Source organism: Octopus sinensis, linkage group LG6 (genome assembly GCF_006345805.1).
Source record: "Octopus sinensis linkage group LG6, ASM634580v1, whole genome shotgun sequence".
NCBI classification, from domain to species: domain Eukaryota; kingdom Metazoa; phylum Mollusca; class Cephalopoda; order Octopoda; family Octopodidae; genus Octopus; species Octopus sinensis.
The window spans coordinates 68,203,590-68,226,762 of record NC_043002.1 but is presented as its reverse complement, the minus strand read 5'-3'; the positions used below and the strand labels follow the sequence as shown (position 1 = coordinate 68,226,762).

At 38.9% G+C, this 23,173-nt stretch overlaps 1 protein-coding gene across 2 annotated transcripts in view; it reads left to right on the top strand.

The window, feature by feature from the left end:
- LOC115213462 (long-chain-fatty-acid--CoA ligase 5) overlaps positions 1–23,173 on the top strand; it is a 117,613-nt gene that overhangs the window by 39,449 nt on the left and 54,991 nt on the right. For both annotated transcript variants that reach the window (XM_029782445.2, XM_029782446.2), the window contains one exon: positions 22,086–22,194. In XM_029782445.2, the coding sequence (XP_029638305.1) occupies positions 22,086–22,194 (109 nt within the window). The remainder of the gene's footprint in view (positions 1–22,085; positions 22,195–23,173) is intronic.

Sequence of the window (23,173 nt, the reverse complement as noted above, 5' to 3'; positions counted from 1 at the left end):
AAAAAAATATAATGAAGTTGACTTTCATTTATGCTGGACAGTATAATGCTTACTTTTTCTGCATAAATTTACTAAAACCATTAAATGGTTAACTACTTTTTGAAATCTGATGTTCATGCTGGTTATCACAGTCCGAGCTATATTTTACATATTTTACTCGGTTGAGTAAAGTGTCATCCAAGCTGATGTTTATTGGTAATTAAACTTAATTTGAAACACCTGTGCATATTTATCAGCTTTGTTTTTGTTGATAATTCTGATCATGATTTGAGAAGACATACAGCAGTATGCTAAAGATCAGATATAATTCCTTGTGGGCAAGAAATGTAAACAAAGTGTTTGTGTTATAAACAACACAGACACTTTGTAATTTAATAGCTTTTAATGTGATACCTGTTAAACAGAAATTATTTTTATTTAATGAAAATTTAATAAAATCTAATCATAAGTGAAATTATGCAAAATACAAATAAACTGAAAACCTTTTTCTCCTGGCCATATCAGCAATTCTGAAAACTTTTGGGTGCAGATTTTACATGATTTTCAACAACTTTTATCCTTAAAATCACCTGTGTAAATTACACAGTTTGCACAAATTACACGGGTTTTTATGGTGTGTATATATATATATATATATTTACACATGACAGAGCTTTTTTCAGTTTACGCCTACCAAATCCACTCATAGGGCTTTTCTCTGCTCAGAGCTAAATTAGATGCTTGCCGTAGGTGTCACACAGTCAGACTGAAGCTGAAGTCTGAAACCTCATGGTTGGGAAGTGAACAACAACACACATACATAAGTGTGCACACACAAACACACACACAAGCATATGCATGCACACACACAAATGTACGTACGTATACACACACACAAGCGTACGTACGCATACACACACACACACAGGCGTACGCACGCACACTCATACGTTCATGCACACATACACCTACATACATGCACCTGCGTGCATGAGTGTGTATGTGCATGTATATGACTGCGTATGTGTGTGTGTGCACCACACTTACATGCATACACAGGCACATACATACATACATACAGACACAGGCACTCACATACATACATGCACCCTCCCACACACACACAACGAAATCTCTTCATTTATTGATCAATGGTCATTGGACAGTGGCCATGCTGATGCAGCACTTGCTAAAGTTTAGTCAATCACATTGACCTTGGTGCTTCTTTCGGTATGCTTTTAAATCAGTCCAAATATTTATTGACTGACTTCTTTTTAACAAATAGACACACACATGCTCGTCTTTGAAGATGCAAAGTCTGTGAATGATTTGCTTACAGGGATATTATAACAACATCACTGCTGGTAGCTCAGCAATTTGAGGGGAAGCATAAATGTAAACGAAGACACAGACTCCTCTCATCACATGTGTGTGTATACACATGCATGCTAAAGCATGTACACATGGACACACACATGCACATGCACACTAGCGCTCTGTCAGTTACAATGACGAGAGTTTCAGCTGATCCGATCAGCAGAACAATCTGCTTGTGAAATTAGCATACAAGTAGCTGAGCACTCCACAGGCATGTATACCCATTGAATAGTTCTCTGGGAGATTCATCATGACACAGAATATGACAAGGCTGGCTCCTTTCAATTACCGGTACTACTTATTTTTGCCAGCTGAGTGGACTGGAGCCATGTGAAATAAGGTGCCTTACTCATTGACACAATGCACTTCCAGGAATCAAACTCCTGGCTTTATGATCATGGACTGAACAGCCTAACCACTAAGCCATGCACTTTCACAAACAAAAAAACACACACACATACACACACCACACACACACACACACACACACACACACACACACACACACACACACAAAAAGCTTCTTATTTCTGCCTACTGAAACTATTCCTAAGCCTTTAGTCAGCTTGAAGCTCTTGTAGAAGACACTTGTTTAAGTTGCCATGCTGTGTGTGACTGAAACCATATGGTTGCAAAATAGACTTCTCAACCACACAAGCATGCCTGTATCCATATATATATATATATATATGTTTGTATGTGTGTGTGTGTGCTTGAGTGTGTGTTCACATATGCACACATACACACACACACACACACAACAGGTTCCTATATGATTTTTGTCCTCTAAATTCAATCACAATGACTTATTAATGAACTCAAAACTAGTGAACTGTATGTCACCTTATGCCAGTGGTTTTCAACCAGAGTTCCGTGGAACCTTAGGGTTCCACCAGTACAGTCCAGGGGTTGTGCAACAAGTTACAAAAATGCTAAAATCGACAGTAATTTTTAATTCTCCTGTGCAGATATGTGTGCATAAGACAATTAAATTATTGCACAGGGGTTCCTCGAGCCAGTGGAATGTTTCCTTGGGGTTCCGCTCCAGCAAAAAGGTTGAAAAGCGCTGCCTTATGCAAGGTGTCATACAGCTGGATCAAAACCCAGAGCCATCATCTTCAGCAGCCATGCAGTTGTGAAACCAGTTTGTTACGTGGCCATCCATGCCTGCATCTGTTATTAACTAAAGAAGAATTTTTATGTAGTTTAATGTTCCCTGTGGCCTTATTCTAATTTTCATGCTATTTTAAGATTGGCTTTGTCTACTTTCCAGATGTGTTGAAAATATACACAGCTAGATTGTTGAAAAAATAAATGAGATAAATTTTTATATAACCTAGTTACAAAATATAAGTTTGTGAAACTGAAGAGGGAAACTATTTTTATCATTATACCAATAGACATTATAGTTGTCATATCAAATGCTTATTATATTTGTCATTTTTTTTTTTTAGATAAAAAACTGAAATAGTCTAAAAAAAGGTTTTAAAGACATTTGTTAGTTTATTTGACATTTATGCTCTACTTTTCCATGCATTCTGTTACTCTTATATTCTTATTCTTTTAGTGGTTTCAGTTATTGGACTGGTCATCACTCACTGGGGTTTTAATCTAGTATGTCAGTGCTGGGACTTAAGTCTGGTGCTTGTTTTATCAATTGCTATCAAATGTCTTGAGTTCAACCCCATTGAGTTATGGTTATCTAGAGATTTATTCCCACTCTTATTGAATGCATGTAAGTAATCTACACTGATAAGGAGAAACACACCCACTGATATGTGTGTGTGTGTCATCATTTAACATCTGTTTTTTTTCATGCTGGCATGGGTCGGACAGTTTCACAGGCTCTGGTGGTTCGAATGATTGCCTAATGCTCCAGTGCTTGATTTAGCTAGGTTCTACAACTGGATACCTTATTTTACTTGTTTCAGTCATTAGACTGTGGCCATGCTGGGGCACTGCCTTGAAGAAGCCTTAGTTAAGTGAATTGACCCCAGTACTTAATTTTTTTCTTTTAAAGCCTGAAATTTATTCTATCACTCTTTTGCCAAAATGCTAAGTTATGAGGACATATCAACACCAGCACCAGTTGTCAAGTGGTGCTGGGTGACAAACACACACACACACACACACACACACACACACACATTTACACACGATAGGTTTCTTCAGTTTCTGTCTACCAAATCCACTTTGGTCAGCCCAAGGCTATAATAGAAGACATTTGCCCAAGGTGCCACATAGTGGGATTGAACCTGGAGCTATGTGGTTGGGAAGCAAACTTCTTTGTTTGCATTGCACTTGCTGTTCTATCCTCTTCATGGGCAGGGAAATGAGTAGATTTCCTCTGAGGAGTGGTCATGAATCATGTCTTAATAATCAAATTGTATTGTGTGAGGGAAATAACGTGATGTACTTACATTGGTTTCCTGTGCAAATGTTATAAAAACGTCTGCCAAGTGCATTTAAAGCATGGCTGTGTGATAAGAAGTTTGCTTCTGAACCATATGATTTCAGGTTCAGTCTCACTGCATGACATCTTGGACAAGTGCCTTCGACAGTGACCTCAGACTGACCAAAGCCTTGTGAGTGGATTTGGTAGATGGAAACTGAAAGAAGCCCATTATGTGTGTGTGTGTGTGTGTGTATACACAGTTGTCAATTGTTCAACGTGACTGTCACTACATAAACCTGATGAATGTGTAACACATGAAGGAACTAGTTTATTTCAATATTGTAAAAATTGCAAATAATAAAACATGAAAATCAGACTAGTTGGAATTTCAGTGATTATTAAATACATCATCATCATCGTTTAACGTCTGTTTTCCATGCTAGCATGGGTTGGATGGTTTGACCGGGGTCTGGGAAGCCAGGAGGCTGCACCAGGCTCCAGTCTGATCTGGCAGTGTTTCTACAGCTGGATGCCCTTCCTAACGCCAACCACTCTGTGAGTGTAGTGGGTGCTTTTTATGTGCACCGGCACAGAAGCTAGTCAAGACAGCACTGGCATCGGCCATGTTCAGATGGTGCTTTTTACATGCCACCAGCACGGGTATCACAATTGCAATTTCAATTTGATTTTTATTTTGATGTTGATGTACTTGACTCAATAGGTCTTTTCAAGCACAGCAGGTCACCCTACGATCCAAGTTAAGCACAGCAGGCTGTCCTGCAATCCAAGGTACTTTGAATGGTTATGTGAAGATGGTGTAGGATACAGCCATGAACTCACTTTATTTGTTGGGTCTTCACAGTTACAGCATATCTCCATAAACTTGATCGATTCACATTTTAGCCACTGCTGAGTAGTGTGTTTAATTTGTTCACTGAACACCGCCACAAATTCCCCTTTGTTTTTCACTCCTTCCCCCTAAATCACTAAGAAAAATTAGATTGATAATCTGATTGCAATTATTATTGTGGTCAGCAATGACGTTTCTAAAACTCCCCAGTTGTTTGATTTATTATTCAATTAATTGGTCAATCAGTTATGTTTGTAAAAGCCTTTTCATTGCCATTTGCAATCTCTTCAATGACATACCTTCTCTGCACCAGCTGAGCATAACAGATGTGGTTAGCATAGTTCTCAGTATTTAGACATTTTCATTTTATGTTATAACAGGTGTTACTCTGTTATGACTGTTTACCTTCCTAGTAATAATGGCTCATTCATGGAAAATAAAACCAATTTTTAGCTAGAATGCACTAAATGAATATCTGCTAACACAAAGTATAATACAATTTTCAGAAATAAGGTTTGGTTTTAAGACTTCCTTCAACTCAAATCTTTAATTAATTGTCCAACACTCCCTTTACCTTTTCTCTTTCTTTTTTTAGCATTAAGTATTCAGGTATGCTTTTATCTCCAATAGACTCAATGTCGTCAGGATTGGTCCACATTATTGTACTTCTGCTTATCTAATGTTAATGCTCTGCTTGATTTCATTTCCTTATTCATTTGAAATGAATATATAAAACTTCTTATCTTGGTATATCATTGCAGATCAAATAATTTGTTATTTGGTCACCGAAACATTCATTTCCGAAGTTATTGAAATTGAAATTAACTGGTTGAATGAGTGTGGTTATTAGCATTTCGCACCAGATCAACCCAAATAACGTGTAGGCCCATCCCATCTTTTATTCAGATGATATATCAGATGTTCATTATCCAATGTATTCTTTTTTTTTTTTTTAAGATGGCATAGATATAAATTTATTATCTATAGAGGGAACACCATCAGGGGTTGCCAGAAGGATGGCTTAGGGCTTCATGCAGCCCTGAGAGTTGCAGTTGAGAACAACTGATATAGAGACTCCCTTGCTGGCTTGCTTGCTGTCATAATTGTGAGAATTAAGCCAAAATCAGTCTAAGTTGTGCAGACCTGTGATCAAAATCACTTCAACTGTAGCCTTTCCATCCTCTTTAGGGTATGTAGGACTACATTATAAAATATGTCCTAGACTCCCTCATTAACATCTTAGATTTTTCTGCAGTGAAGGCACATGACTTAGTGGTTGGGGTATTCAGATCACAGTCATAAGGTCGTGAGTTCAATTTTTGGTGGTGTGTTGTGTCCTTGAGCAAGACACTTCATTTTATGTTGCTCCAGTCCACACAGCTGACAAAAGTGAGTTTTAACTGAAAGGGCCAACCTTGCCACGTTCTGTTTTATGCTGAGTCTCTCTGAGAACTATGTTAAGAGTATGCTTATGAAATAAACTTGCATGTTTTTTTCCATGAGCAGGCTGTTCCGTTGATTGGATCAACTGGAACCCTCATTGTTGTAACTAATAAAGTGTCAGATTTTTTTACACACCACTATTGTTTCAGCAGAGGAGCTCTTTCTGCTTTTGGTTCTGTTTGGCAATTTGTTTTTTTACAGTAGGTTAGTGTGCTGTTTCAATTAGGTAATGGTTTTTAAAATTTTTTTTTTAATCTTTTTTTTTTTTTTAGCAAAGATCATAATACTTGTGAAGGTGTGTGGCTTGGTGGACAAGGTGTTGCATTCAAATTGCAAGATCATGATTTCAGTTCCTGAACTGGGTTGTGCAATGTGTTCTTAAGCAAAACATTTCATTTCATGTTCTAGTTCACTCACAATGTGTAATTGTGCGACAGTTACTTATATAGCATGGAAACCGAGTAACCAGTGTTATGAACTCTAGGACTTGAGACAGTAATGTCCAAGTGTTGACAGTGATGATGTTTATACCCGTGTCATGGTTCATTGGTTCAAACAATTGACATCTTACATTCACTGTGTTTCTTATATTTCTTCAGAAAAATCTCTTTTTACACTGTGAGGCTTCTTGTGAAAAATTATCATTAAGGCATAGGCATGGCTGTGTGATAACAACTTTGCTTCTCAATCACATGGCTTTAGGTTCAGTCCCATTGCAGGGCATCTTGGGCAAGTGTCTTCTACTATGGCTTCAAGCCGACCAAAGCCTTGTGAGTAGATTTGGTTGACAGAAACTGAAAGAAGCCCATCATATGTGTATGTGTGTGTGTTCTTGTTTCCTTATCTTGACACTGTGTAAAAGTTGTAGGTGAGTGTCACCATCATGAAAATGGTGTCCATTTCTCAGCTTACATGTCTGGTCAAGGGAAGATACTACCTTGTCTGCAAACGAGTGAAGGGTGGTAACAGAAAAGGTGTCTGGCCATAGAAAATCTGCTTCAACAAATTCGGCTGACCCATACAACCATGGAAAAATGGATGTTAAAATGACAATGATAGTGATATTATAGCCAAGAACACAGGACAAGTGACTTTAAAAATTTCATGACAGGCCTAATAATAGCAGTCTGTTCTTATGAGTTGCAAGCCAGAAACCAGGTAGGTTAACCCTCTCTATACCAGCTAATGTTTACAGACACTTGATAATTAGTATCGTAGCATTTTGTTGTAATCATTACTTTTTCCTAGTTGGCATGAATATCAACAACCGATTAAACTGAACAATGAAATTCAGTACCAGTTCACATTTCTACATTGATTAATTAAGGATATGGTGCATTTCAAACTAAAGCTTATTCTGCATGACAAGCTCACACACACACTTGTATGTGTATGAGTGTATATATATATATATATATATAAATGAATAAAGGGGTGAAGGCCAATACAGATTGATGCCAATGACGTCGCAATTCATTTCTACAGCTGAGTAAACTGGAGCAAAGTGAAATAAAGTGTCTTGCCCAAGAAAACAACACACAACCTGGTCCAGAAATCAAACTCGCTACCTCGTGATTGTGAACCTGACTCCCTAACCACTGAGCCATGTGCCTATATATATATATATATATATTATATATATATATATTTAGATTTAATGCCCATGTTCTGTGCTGACATGGGTTGGACAGTTTGACAGGTTCCAATTAGTTCAAGGAATGCATCATGATCTGGTGTCTGTTTTACACGGTTTCTATGGCTAGATGCATTTTCTAATTCCATCTACTTTGTAGTATGTACTGGGTGCTTTTTTCTTTTTGTTTTTTTTTTTTGTTTTGCCACCAGCAATAGTGAGGTTGCCATGTAGATTTCAAGGCTATGAACCTTGATTGAAGAGGAGGAACTTTATACTAGGAGAATAAGGAGCAAAGAGCGGGTAGCATATGAGAGAAAAGGATCAGATTAAAACTGGTTTCTTGCTGAAGAGGAGCTATGTGACTACTTGTGTTTTAGAAGAGAGGATAGGGGTTGAGCTGATAGTTGGTTATGAGTTATCAGAGTGGGCCTTTCAAAGATATGAAATTCACATTACAACCACATGGTTACTGGTTAAATCTGATTGCATGACACTACTTTTTAGGTGAAATTTATTGATGGAGACTGTGCAGAAACCTGCCACATGTGTGTGTATATATACCTAATTGTGTTTGTTTCCAGTCTAAAATCATTGTTGTTTATGCTTGTGCCTCTTCATGTCCCATAACATTAGTGGTTCAAAAAATAGAGATTGATAAAATTAGTACCAGATTGTATCAAAGTTCTGTGGTTGGTATGATTGACTTGAAGGTGATTCTTCAGCATGGCAAGCAAAATAATAAAAGAAAAATAAAGTGGGCAAAGGAAGATAATAAAGCAATTTTATAATTGAATGGTAATTAGGTAAACAGTTGCAGTAGATGATGTGAGGAACAAGGGGAGAAAAATTTTTAATGAAATAGTTAATGCCTTTTTTTTCCCTTTTACTGGTTTCAGTCATTGAACAACAGCTATACTGGGACCCTATCGTGAAGGGTTTTAGTCTAATAAGTTGACCCCAGTAATTATTTGTTATGTATGGTTCTTATTCTTTTGCTGAATCACTAAGTTACAGGAACACAAGCAAGCCTATACTGGTTGTCAAGCAGTGATTGGAGGACATACACTTGCATGCAAACACTCGCATGCACACATTCGCATGCACACTCTTGCACGTACACTCTCGCAAGCACACACTTGCACGCACACATTCATGCACATGCACACAGTTGCATGCACCCTCTTGCAAGTGCACACTTTCATGCACACACTCACATACATGCACATGCATACACATGCACACAGTCGCAAGCACACTCTCGCATGTACACACTTTCATGCACTCACATGTACATACTCGCATGCATACACTTGCATGTATACACTCGCACGCACACTCTCACACGCACACTCTCACAAACACACACTTGCATGCACGCTCTTGCACACATACACCACGGATGTACTACCTAGGTAGGCAAGTTAGGCAGTGCTTACATTGAATAAAATAGATCGATGACAACATTGTCCTTTTATGGCAAAATATGTACCTAATTCAATAAAATTATGAAGGTTACTCTGATTACTATGCATAAAATACAAAATGCTTTATTATTTTTTTTTGTAGATTAGGTAGGCATAATTCACCCCTGTTTTTCAATCTCTGTATTTAAGCTACACATAGTACTGCTGTAGTACACATCCTGTGTACATTCCTACAACTACATTTTCTTTACAGGCTATAAAGGCAGAAGTAAATCTGCCTTCATCTCAGTCGTGTGCCTGTATTTCGCTTATTTTTTGTGTGTTTTACTACATAAAAGTCACCAGCTGCCTACCCTGAGTAATTACTGATGGCACGTGCCTGACATACACACACACACACATACATACACATACATAATATAGTTATAAGGCTTCATTACAATCTAGGCACTGCAACACATAAGATACCAGAAATGGCTAGGTATGATAATATAGAGCTCACAGTGAAATGAACAACATTGAATACATCAAGTGTTGGTAGGCTAGTGTAGATATGCAAGTACCAAATCCAATTTAAACTATAGATCTGACTTGGGGTTTGGTCCTTGGTTTGACATAGACATAAAAAGTAAACACAAATGGTGTTTAAAATTTATAGCAGCTGTTTCAGTAGAGTTCTATTAATGGTTTCCACACTGTTTCTGCCTACCAAATTTACCTACAAGGCATTAGTTAGTCTGGGGCTATAAACGTAAACATTTGCTCAAGGTGCCACAGAGTGGAACTGTACCCAAAATCATGAGGCTGCAAACAAACTTCTTTAACTACAGAGCTATGTCTGCGAACAAAAGAAAACAAAAAGAACAAAGCTAAAAAGAAAATATGTAAATGACCCTTGAAAGTAAAATGTTATGCATTGGTGTTGTGTGGCCCCCAGGTTAAGTTGACCTAGAATTTGAAGGAGATTGGAGTTTTGCAGTATTGCCAGGATGAGTGACCACTTGGGAACTCCTTTGTTGCTTTGGTTTGCAGAGTGTAGCATAAGTATGTAGGTGATTAACTCTTTAACCCTGTAGCATTCAGATTACTCAGTCAAATGTAATACTTATTTAATCATATTATTTCAGATTTATAAGGTGGTGGCTGGCAGAGTTGTTAGCACGCCGGGCAAAATACTTAGTGATACTTTGTCTGTCTTAATGTTCTGAGTTCAAATTCTGACGAGGTCGACTTTGCCTTTCATCCTTTCGGGGCCGATAAATTAATTACCAGTTGTATACTGGAATTGATCTAATCGACTGGCCTCCTCCCACAAATTTCAGGCCTTGTGACTATAGTAGAAAAGAATTGTTAGTGCACTGGATGAAATGCTTAGCAGTATTTTGCCCATCACTATGTTCTGAGTTCAAATTCCGCTGAGGTCGACTTTACCTTTCATCCTTTTGGGATCAATAAATTAAGTACGAGTTGAGTACTGGGGTCGATGTAATCAACTATCCCCTTGCCCCAAATTTCAGGCCTTGTGCCTATAATAGAAAGGACTATTTCAAATTTATCAAAGATGGTGAGCTGGCAGAATCGTTCATATACTGGGCAAAATGCTCAACGGCATTTCAGCTGTCTTTATGTTCTGAATTCAAATTTGCTAGGGTCAGCTTTGCCTTTCATTCTTTCGGAGTTGATAAATTAAGTACCAGTCAAACACTGGGGTCGATGAAATCGATTGGTCCTCTACCCCCAAATATCAGGCCTTGCATCTATAGTAGAAAGGTTTATTTTTATATTCATCATGCACAAACTCATAACTTTGAGATTTTGATGATGTGATTGTTTATTTCTGAGAACAGCTTTATAGAATATTGTGAAGCCCGACAGATTTCATCAGTGTCAACATAAAAGAGGTAGAATAAATGTGATAGAAGATACTTGCCCAAGGTACCATGCAGTGACACTGAACTTGAAACCATGTGGTAGGAAATCAAGCTTCTTAACAGCATAGCTATGCCTGTGCCTTTGTGGAATCATTTAAAACTGTAATTTTAAGCTAATTTCAAGCCACCTTCTCTATTATTAATCTTAGCTCTAACACTGATAAAAATCGTTTAAGTAGCTGCTTACTCACCTGTCAGGTGAGATGAAAAACCTGATTGATTTTCTTTTCTGACCAGAAAACAAGATAGACGAGTAAAGGATCAATGACATTCAGTCAATTCCTTATTACAACATAGATACCTGATCAATATTTGCTTTTTTTTTTTTTTTGTGATTACACAAACTTTGAGAGATAGACGCATTTATCATTGAGAGGAAATCATTTGAATGAGAAAGATGTCTCTGTGATGGTTGTCTTCCACTCGCTTTTAGATGGTATATATTTAGACAACTATAAATCAGTATTGTTAATTAGGAAAGAACTGATTGTTTTCAAGTACTTTAAGTCTTATTACTGGTATAAAATGTCTATGTACATAGTAAGTAGCATAAAGAATAGTGTTATTAGACTGCATGCAATTCAGAGAACCATGGGTGTGCGAATAAGAAACACTGTGATGTTAAAATTCTCTATTTCTTCAAGTATTGTTATCATATTCTTTTTGCATCTACCACTATAAAAAATTTTGCTCTTCCTAATTTTATAAATATTTAAAAAATGATCCATTGTACTTATATGTATCATCGTCATCATCATTTAATGTTTGCCTTCCATGCTGGCATGTATATATATATATATATATATATATATATATATATATATTAGTGTCAGTGACATGAAAAATGCCTCTAGTACATGCTATAAAGTGCTTGGTGTTAGGAAGAACATCCAGCCAAATTGACCATGCCAAACAGCACAATGCAGTCCTTGGATTCATCAGTTGCTGTTAAACTGTCCAACCCATGCCAGGATAAATCATGGGCATTAACCCTTTTGATAGCAACCCGACTGAAACTGCCTCTGGCTCTGTAGTACACATGTGTCTTGTTTTCATAAGTTTTGAATTAAAATCTTCCACCAAACCTTAGTCACAGTTTATGTTCCTAACACTTGCTTAATGATTACTAAGTAATCTTACTAAATTCTTTGCTATATTTAAAATTAATTGAAAGAAACAGAGCATCTCAACAGAAATCCGGTAATGAAAGGGTTAAATGACGATAATGATTATATGGCTTATGTGTATGAAATGCATTAAAACAGAATCAGTATAAGAGGTAAGCCTTTCAACAATTGAGTAATCAGGAGGAAAATTTAGTTTAGATGAGATGCAGTCAAGATTTATACCGGGACAGGATACTTCTGATGACCTTTTTCTAGTGAGACAACTACAGCAAAGGGTTTTAGCAACCAAGCCTTTGTTGACCTACAAATGATTTTTGACAGGGTATCATATTCAGTCCTGTGGTCACTAAGAAAACTAGGCATACATGGACAGCTTGCCAGAACATTGCAAACCATGTGCACACATGCTGTTGTAGTCTGAGTATTAGTAATGAGTTCAACAAGGAATTTAGCCTGCAAATTGCAGTTCATCAGGGGTCAGTCCTCAGCTATCTTCTGTATACTATAGTTCTCTAGACTCTTTAGCATTCAGGTTATATCAAATATAATGCTCATTTATTCATTGTTTTCAATTCATAATGTATTATCTTGTAGCTTAGATATTTCCATGATGAGATTGCCTATTTTTAGAATAACATTATAAGTATATGTGAGTGACTAAGCCTAACCTGTCTGAATATAAAACAGGTACAGTATGAGGACCGGATATGACTATTTTAATGCTGAAGGGTTAAAAATGGTTTCCTATGGGAATTTCTCTTTGTTGGTGACCGAATTCTCATAGCACAAGCTGTCACAGGATTAGAGACAAAGCAAGACGTGCAGTGAATAAAATTTCAAGGCATCCTAGCAAAGACAAACTTTTTAGCATGAAAGACAGCAAGATTTCAATGCCATCTAGGATATGTCCATGTTCTGTATACAGAAAAGAAATATATCTAGAATATCATACAGTGTATCTAATGTAAGCTAAGGTTGCATTGATGATGCAATGTTATCACAGGGAGCCTAACACACATGAAGGACTTGATACTACTATATTTAACTGTTGGATTAACTGAATCAGATCCTTCTTTATGATGTTAAATGAACACTTGGTCCTCAAAGCCAAACTCATTAATGTTTGAATCACCTAATTACAAGATTTTTGAGCTGTCTGTTTATGTCCGGTTCTTATGTTCATAAGCAAACTGAATGTGGGCACCTCGGTTTTCCAGAGAAAAGTAGTTTTTTTTCTTTTTTTCTTTTCTCTCTCTCTTTTTTCTTTTTATTCCTTTATACATACAACACCTCCAATAAGCCCAAACTGCTTTAGTAAATTTTTGATTGTAGTGACACTATCTGCATATGGTATTTCTGTTAAACTTTGTTTAAAATATCAACTGCAGTCATCTTTCTGTTCTAAATATATCAGTCCATTCTTTCAGTAGATTTTCCTGGCTGCCCTGATTGAGGGCAGTCAGAATAGCCATTGTCTACTTTGGTTTGGTTTCTACTGCCCGATGCCCTTCCTAAAGCCAACCACTTTACAATTGGGTGCTTTTTTCATGCTACCAGCACTAGTGAAGTCATCATATAGATTGTGAAACTACAAATCTTGAGAGTGATAGCTTTATGCTAGTAGATGTGGGGGTAAAGCATGAAAGCCAGAATAGAGCAGAACAGGTCTTTAGAAAGGTTACATGGCTAATTCATGTTTTAGAAGAGAGGGTTAGGAGCAATTGGAATGGATTAGGAATGAATATGTGAGTTTGTGTGTACATATGTGGACTGTTTATGTCCTCTGCACTTTGCACGAAAAAGCTCTGATTTACAAGCTGTGAAGCTTGTCATTTCCTTGTCAGTCTTAGCTTTCTACTTTTGAAATAATGTGAAATTAGAAATTCCTTACTTGTGAAACATGTAAGGGTTAGCAATAGGAAGGACATCTGGCTGTAAACACAGTGCCTTAATAATATACAGGGTGCGGCAGAAGTAACACCCTTGATGACATCGACCCCAGTACTCAACTGGTACTTAATTTATTGACCCTAAAAGGCGGCGAGTTGGCAGAAATGTTAGCACGCCAGGTGAAAAGCTTAGCACTATTTCGTCTGCTGTTGCGTTCTGAGTTCAAATTCCGCCGAGGTCAACTTTGCCTTTCATCCTTTCGGGGTCGATAAATTAAGTACGAGTTACACACTGGGGTTGATGTAATTGACTTAATCCCTTTTCTGTCCTTGTTTGTCCCCTTTGTGTTTAGCCCCTTCATCATCATCATCATCGTTTAACGTCCATTCTCCATGCTAGCATGGGTTGGACGGTTCGACCGGGGATCTGGGAAGCCAGAAGGCTGCACCAGGCTCCAGTCTTATCTGGCAATGTTTCTACAGCTGGATGCCCTTCCTAACGCTAACCACTCCGTGAGTGTAGTGGGTGCTTTTTACGTGCCACCTGCACAGGTGCCAGGCGAGGCTGGCAACGGCCACGGTCGGATTGGCGTATTTTACGTGCCACCGGCACGGAAGCCAGTCGAGGCGGCGCTGGCATCGGCCATGAGTCGGATAGTGCTTTTTACGTACCACCAGACCAGGGGTCCTGGCTGGTTCAATTCGATTTCGATTACCCCAACATGTCTTCGCAAGCAAAGGGGGTTGGCATGGGTGCCTGTCGTCGGATGAGGTTCTATATCGACTTCGCTTGCCTCAACAGGTCTTTGTATCCAAGGGAGGAAAGGCATGCATAAATGGGCTGGGCTCACTTGTCCTGCCTGGTCTTCTCACGTACAGCATGTTTCCAAAGGTCTCGGTCGCTGGTCATTTCCTCAGTGAGGCCTAAAGTTCAAAGGTCGTGCTTCACCACCTCGTCCCAGGTTTTCCTGGGTCTACCTCTTCCACAGGTTCCCTCAACTGCTAGGGATTGGCACTTTCTCACACACCTATCTTCATCCATTCTCGCCACATGACCATACCAGCACAATCGTCTCTCTTGCACACACCACAACTGATGCTTCTTAGGTACAACATTTCTCTCAAGGTACTAACGCTCTGTCGAGTATGTACACTGACATTACACATCCATCGGAGCATACTGGCTTCATTCCTCACGAGCTTACGCATGTCCTCAGCAGTCACAGCCCATGTTTCGCTGCCATGTAGCATGGCTGTTCGTACACACGCATCATACAGTCTGCCTTTTACTCTGAGCGAGAGGCCTTTAGTCACCAGCAGAGGTAAGAGCTCCCTAAACTTTGCCCAGGCTATTCTTATTCTAGCAGTTACACTTTCAGCGCACCCACCCCCACTACTGACTTGGTCACCTAGATAACAGAAGCTATCAACTACTTCTAGTTTTTCCCCCTGGAAAGTGACGGAAGTTGTTTTCTGCAGATTTTCGGAGGTTAATGCTCCCGAGCATCTGCCACATACAAAAACTATCTTCCCAGTTAGCCTACCTTTGACATTGCTGCACCTCTTATGTGTCCATAGCTTACACTGGGTACATCTTATAGAGTTTCTACCTACACCTTTTCTACAGATCGAGCAGGGCCATCTTCCTGAAGACATTTGTGGATTGTCTACCTTCCTACTTATTAGTACTTTGGTTTTAGCTAGGTTGACTCTAAGGCCCCTCGATTCTAAACCCTCCTTCCACACCTGGAACTTCTCTTCAAGTTCTGATAGTGACTCAGCAATTAGAGCAAGGTCGTCAGCGTAGAGGAGCTCCCAGGGGCAACCTGTCTTGAATTCCTCCGTAATTGCCTGGAGGACTATGATAAATAGGAGGGGGCTGAGTACTGAACCCTGGTGGACCCCAACCTCTACTTTGAATTCTTCGGTGTACATGTTGCCAACCCTAACCTTACTTACGGCATCTCTGTACATGGCTTGCACAGCCCTCACCAGCCATTCATCTATCCCTAGTTTCCTCATTGACCACCAGATAAGGGATCGGGGGACCCTATCAAAAGCTTTCTCCATGTCAACGAAAGCCAGGTACAGGGGCTTATCTTTGGCTAGGTATTTCTCCTGCAGCTGCCTTACCAGGAATATAGCATCAGTGGTACTTTTCCCTGGCACGAACCCAAACTGCATCTCATCTAAACTAACTCTCTCTCTAATTAGTTGGGCTATGACCCTCTCCGTAACCTTCATTACCTGATCCTACAGCTTGATACCTCTGTAATTATTTGTATCTAGGGCATCACCTTTACCTTTGTAGCAGTTGACTAGTATGCTGCTACACCAGTCATTGGGTATGACTCCTTCGTGTATCACCTGGTTGACTATACAGGTGACTAGGTTATAGCCGACACTGCCAGATATTTTGAGCATCTCTGCAGTAATTCCTGATGGGCCTGGGGCTTTCCCTGTCTTCATGCTTCTAATTGCTTTAACTACCAAAGAATTTTCAACTCGGATGGCTGGTCCCTCTGTTGGGTTGACATTCAGCAGACTCTCTTTATCCCACTCATTTTCTTTATTCAGTAACCTTTCATAGTGGCATCTCCAAACCTCTCTCTTTGCATCCTCATTTAGCGCAAGTGAACCATCATCCATGCGAACACACTTCTCTCCTACCACATCACGATTCTCTCTCACACACTGTCTTGCAACACGAAATGCCTCAAGTCTTTCATCCTCACGGCTCAGAACATTGGCAAATTTTTTCTTATCCGCTTCCCCTCTGGTTAAATAAACCTGTCTCCTAGCTTCCCTTCTGGCTGTCTGATACAATTCCCTGCTACCACCGTTCTTCCAGTCCTTCCAAGCCTGTCTCTTTTGTCTAATAGCCCTGTCAACCACAGTGTTCCACCACCATGTTACTCTGGGTCGAGATGGTACTTTGCTCCATCCACAGATCTGGTCAGTGGCTGTCAGCAGATTGTCCCGTAGAAATCTCCAGTTGTCTTCCACATTAAGTGAAGCTATATCCCCTTCTATTTCGTCAAAGGCTTCGAGTAGTATGTCTCTAAATCTCTGTCCATTTGCAGGATCTTTAAGCTTCCAGACCCTTCTCCTCCAAGCTGGTCTTCTTCTGGGCAACCATTTAGCTCTGATCCTGAAGTCGCTAACTACTAATCTATGTTGAGGAGTACATTCTTCGCCTGGAAAGGTTTTGGCATTTATAAGCAGCCCTCTTTCCCTTTTTCTGGCAAGGATGTAGTCAATTTGGCTAGTGTGTCTGCCAGAACGGTAGGTGACTAAGTGAGAGGTGGGTTTCCTGAAGTTGGTATTGCAGACCATAAGGTCATTTGCATCGCGGAACTCCAGCAGCCTGGTTCCCTCCTCATTACGAGAGCCAAAACCGTAGCCTCCATGAACGCCATGGAAGCCCCCGACATGCCGTCCAACATGTCCATTGAAATCACCTGCCATGAGGAGAAGGTCACAGTCATTTGTCAACGAGGTAGTCCGCAATAGGGTGTCATAGAATTGGTCTTTTTGTCCTTCCGGTAGCCCTGGTTGAGGGGCATATGCCGAGATGATGGTAGCTGACCTATGGTGAAGGACTAATCTAATTTTAATTACTCTGTCACTTACTCTGACTACCTCGATTACCTTGTGGGCAATAAAGAAATAAGAAATAACACCTTTTTTGCATTTAATAACTTTTCTAGTATATAAAAGTTTATTTTTATTGAACACAAATTTATTGCACTACTTAAAGAAACGAATAATAAACTAATGAAAAATATCGCAGAAGTTTTAGGAAATAAAGAAGAAATTCTATTAGAAACTAGAAAACTCAAATAGAAAAGGGCATTACTTCTGTTGCACCCTGTATATTCATCTAACTCATGCTAGCATAGTAAAATGGATGTAGAAATGACTGACTAAACGTGTGTGTGCACAAGTGTGTGTGTGTGTGAATATACTTTCACACATGTAACAGATTTATGTGTTGTTTTAGTTCATGAATGTGTGCAATTACATTGTGTCAGTGTGTGTGTGTGTGCGTGCGTGCACCATATACACATGTAATTGTGTGTATATGTTTGTTCCAGGAAACTCAAATTGAGAATCTTTGGAATATTCCACAAATCTTCACACTATCCTAATTGATTGGATCTGGATAATGCCAAGTCTGTTTTGCTTTGTCCTTTATTGGAAAACACCCAACATTTACTGGCTTTTATGTAAATCTATTGTTACACAGACCATTGCACTTATGATAAAATACACAAATATCATCATCATCATCGTTTTGATGTCCACTTTTCCATGCTTGCATGAGCAAGTCAGAATGTCATTGAGGTAGATGTTCTATAGCCAAGTGCCCTTTGTGTTACCAGCCCTCAGTTGTTTCTGAGCAATATTTCTCCATGACAAAAGAACGGCACTGCTTGTATGATGGTGACACTCATTTACAACTATCATGCTGAGAGGCACAAACACACGTATATATACATATATACATAAATATATGTGTGACAGGTTTCTTTCAGTTTTCTCATAGCAAATCCTTTAACTGGCTTTGGTCTGCCTGAAACTATAACATACTCTGGGTGCCATTGTGTGGTACTGAACCTGAAACTCTATAGTTGGGAAGTGAACTTCTTAACCATACACACACTCACACACATTTCATGTTACATAAAGAAGCAGTACATGGTACCAGAATTTTCGACTTGAGCTACGTATAACAAAGTACTCCAAATTGTTGTTAGAATATCCGCATAACTGGAGAACGGATTGGCAAGTTTGTACTAGCATCAAGTCATGTAAGCTGTGATAATAAAGTCAAACCAAATAGCGGTGTGTGTGTGTAATTGCAGAAGCACATAGCCTAGTGGTTACAGCAGTGGACTCACAGTCGAGGGATCACGGGTACGAATCTCAGATCGGACGATGTGTGTGTTTATGAGCGAAACACCTAAGTTCCATGCAGCTCTGACAGAAGGTAATGGCAAACTTCTGACTCTTTTGCCACAACTTTCTCTCACCCTTTCCTCCTGCATCTAGCAGCTCACCTGTGATGGACCGGCATCCTATCTAGATGGGGAACTTATACGCCAATGAAACCGGGAAATCGGCCCTTAGGAGCCAAGCATGGCTCAAGAATGAACAAACAACATGTATGTAATTATGTTTTCATTGTTTAATTATTTTAATTCATCTTATAAAGAAGAAGCTGGTTTCTAAGAAAGAAACAAAGCTCTACTCCTGGAGTTTGGGTAGCAGGTGTTACATGTTGAACTTTGAAAATCTCCTGCATATTTCACTGTTCCTCTTACAGATTATATTTACAAAGTGTGTTAGGTAGTCACTTTCTTAGTATGGAAAACTAAACTTTTTGAAATTGTCATTTAGTCATTTACTAACACAGCTAAGAGCATCAATAATTATAGGTTAAAGTATGAATTTGTAATCTGAATGAACAAGCTTTTTAACTGATTTTGAAAGAAATGTTCATATATGCAGGGCAGAATTTTTTGTCTGTTCCAAACAATGTATGTTGTAGAAAGATATGGTGGGCTGGAATTTGTGACATCTCTCTGCTTAAAATGTTAGATGCGTAATTAAATTAATGCATAATATTAATTAAACTAAATAAATAAATTTTTGTTGTTAATAAATTGATATCTTTGATATGCCCAAAGTTATACTTCCTTCTGAACGTTTTTTCTAAGCAAAAATACCCATATATCATTGTCGTCATCATCATCAACATTATTACTATCACCATCATCACTACTACCACCATTATTCTATGGATGCTTTTCATATTGGTATGGGTAAGATAAACTGTCATAGTTTGAGTTAGTTCTGATTTGGAGTTTACTGATATTGTAGGTGGGTTGGAGGACCATGCCTTAGTCATGTTTCATTTTGGCCTGGTTTCTACCATTGAATGCACTTCCTATCACCAACCAATTTTACTGTATGTACTGAGTGCATTTTATTGTGGCACCAGCACTAGTGAGTTTACCTTGTATTCTAAAAGACTAAAGGCTCTATTCTATAGTATGTTTGACTGTTCGGGGCAAGTGACTAAGCGGGTAGAGAGAAAAGAGAATGATGATAGAAGTGGAACAAGAGTGGCTTGTAATTGAGGGTAGTAACTGTACGATGACAGTGATTGGAGTGAAAAGGTGGTAGAGAGACATGGATAGTAATTGAGGTGGATGACGTAACTGATGGCTGTCAATAATAATCAATAGCTTGAAGAAAAGGGAGTGATAATTTCAATAAATTAATAGATAAAATCTATTTATATGCAAACAAATTGCCAGTGTTATTGAATTGGGCTGTCATGGAAAAATGGAATATTACTTTCTCATATGGATAGGTGCAGGCATGGCTGAATGGTTATGAAGTTTGCTTTCCAACCATATGGTTTTAAGTTCAGCCCTGCTGCATGGCACCTTGAACAAGCCTCTTCTACTATAGCTCTGGGCTGTTGGAGGATGTAGAAAAGGAGAGAAGCCAATGTTATGTGTGATTTATGTATGTATGTATGTGGTGTGAGTGTGTGATTTATGTATGTATGTGGTGTGTGAGTGTGTGTTTTATATATGTGGTGTGTGAATGTGTGTTTTATATATGTGGTGTGTGAATGTGTGTTTTATATATGTGGTGTGTGTGTGTGTGTTTTATGTATGTACATGGTGTGTGTGTTTTATGTATGTACGTGGTGTGTGTGTTTTATGTATGCATGTGGTGTGTGTGGGTGATTTATGTATGTATGTGGGGTATGTGTAATTTATGTATAAATGTGGTGTGTGTGTGAGTACATGAATGTGTTAGTGTGTGTTTGTGTCTCCATGTCTTGAAATCTCACAGCTATAAACAAGAGTCGCTGTCATACAAACGTTACTGTCATGCAAGCTGTGTTCATTTCCAATCTTCTATATAAACATGCCTGGCCATGGAGAGGGCTGGTGAAAAGAAGGGCATCTGGCAGTAGAAAATCTCCCTCAACAAACCCTGATCAATGCAAGTTTGGAAAAGCAGACATTGGCTGTGTGGTTAAGGGATTTCAGGTTCAGTCCCACTGCATGGCACCTTGGACAAGTGTCTTCTTCTATAGCCCTTGTGAGTAAATTTAGTGGATGGAGACTGTGTGGAAGCACATTCTGTATATCTGTACCCTTCCTGATCACTGCTGCTGGGTAACTAGTGTTGTTTTGCTTATGTCCCCAAACATAGCAGTTCAGCAAAAGAATTGATGGAATGAGTGAATAAATACTTGTCTTTAGCTCTTTAGAATTTAGATTATTCTGTCAAATGTAAAACTTATTTATCCACACTGCTTGGAATTAATCATGCATTATCCTGTAAATTTCAGATTTCAAAGATGTGACTGTTTATTTTTAGAATGACATTGTAGGGTAGGGTGTGAGAGACCTGATCTGGCCAGTTTGAACCTAAAACAAGTAGAATATTGGGCCAGGTTGCTGAGACTCTCTTTGGTCATGAATGACCATGGGATTGTACCTAGAAAGTCACCCATGCATACTAGCCTCCCCTCTCCACACCATTGATGTTATCCAAGGGAAAGGGGCTGATACAGCTTGGCACCTGTGACGTTGCTACTCATTTCAACAGCTGAGTGAACTGGAGCAACGTGAAATAAAGTGCCTTGCTCAAGAACACAACACACAGCCTGGTCCGGGATTCGAACTCACAACCTCAACGCTCTAACCACTGAACCATGCATATGACCGGTTTAAATGCCAAAGGGTTAAGATGTAAGCACCAGGGATAATTTGTTTGACTAAAACCCATCAAGGCGGTGTCCCAGCATAGTCGCAGCCCAATGACGAAAGCAAGTAAGATAGAGGATTAAAATGATAGTCAATTAAAGTGTTTCAGGAATGTTTTACATGAAGAATTAGGTTTAGTCTTTAAACTGGAAATCTTTGAAATTTTTACTCTTTTTTTCTTTTTTTTTGTTATATCCTGTTGGATTCTTGACTGAATTTAATTTTTTAATTTCAGGGCAGAGAAAAAATCAGGAAATCTGTAATGCCAGAGAGTTCAAATGTAAATAATTCCAATGATGTAACAACTCTTTATGAAGCAGTGTTAAAAGGAGCTTCACTGTCTGGTAAGTAGAAGTAATTTATTTCACTTTATTTAAATTCACTGAATATTTCAATATGATGCAGGTGTGGCTGTATGGTTAAGAAGCTTGCTTCCCAACCACATGGTTTCGGGTTCAGTCCCACTGCATGGCACCTTGGGCAAGTGTCTTCTCTTATGGTCCCAAAACCTGTAATTGGATTTCGTAGATGGAAACTGAAAGAGCCTGCTGTGTATGTGTCTTTGTGTTTAGCTCCCTCCTACTGCTTGATAACCAGTGTTGGTTTGTTCATGTCCCTGTAACTTAGCAGTTCGGCAAAAGAGACTAGTAGAATAAGGACCAGGCTTAATAAAAAATAGGTATTTGTTCAGCTAACCCTTTCATGGTGGTTCTCCAGCATTGCTGAAGTCCAATAGCTGAAACAAAAAATAAAATGTAATTTATCAAATTCACTGGAGATGATAGCATTAAATAAATGGACTTTAGTGTAATTTCTTATGCTTTTACCTTTATTATTGCTATTAAGTTTTCTCATGGAAAATACTTCATAATTTTGACTTCTGATAAGTCATTGCAATTTTTATTTCTGTGTATAACATTTATATAATCATCATCATCATCATCATCATCGTTTAACATCCGCTTTCCATGCTAGCATGGGTTGGACGATTTGACTGTGGACTGGCAAACCAGATGGCTGCACCAGGCTCCAATCTTTATCTGGCAGAGTTTCTATAGCTAGATGCCCTTTCTAACGCCAACCACTCTGAGAGTGTAGTGGGTGCTTTTATGTGCCACCAGCACAAGGGCCAGCCAGGCGGTACTGGCAACAACCTCGTTCGAATGTTTTTTCATGTGCCAGTAAGGTGACGCTGGTAAACATAGAATAACACTAACCAGCATTCTGTCTCAGAGAAACTTTTCTTTGGGGATCTGGCATGTTAAAAACATATCAAGCACAGATCTGCAAATGATTTGTTGGCTGATTTCTATATAGGAATGA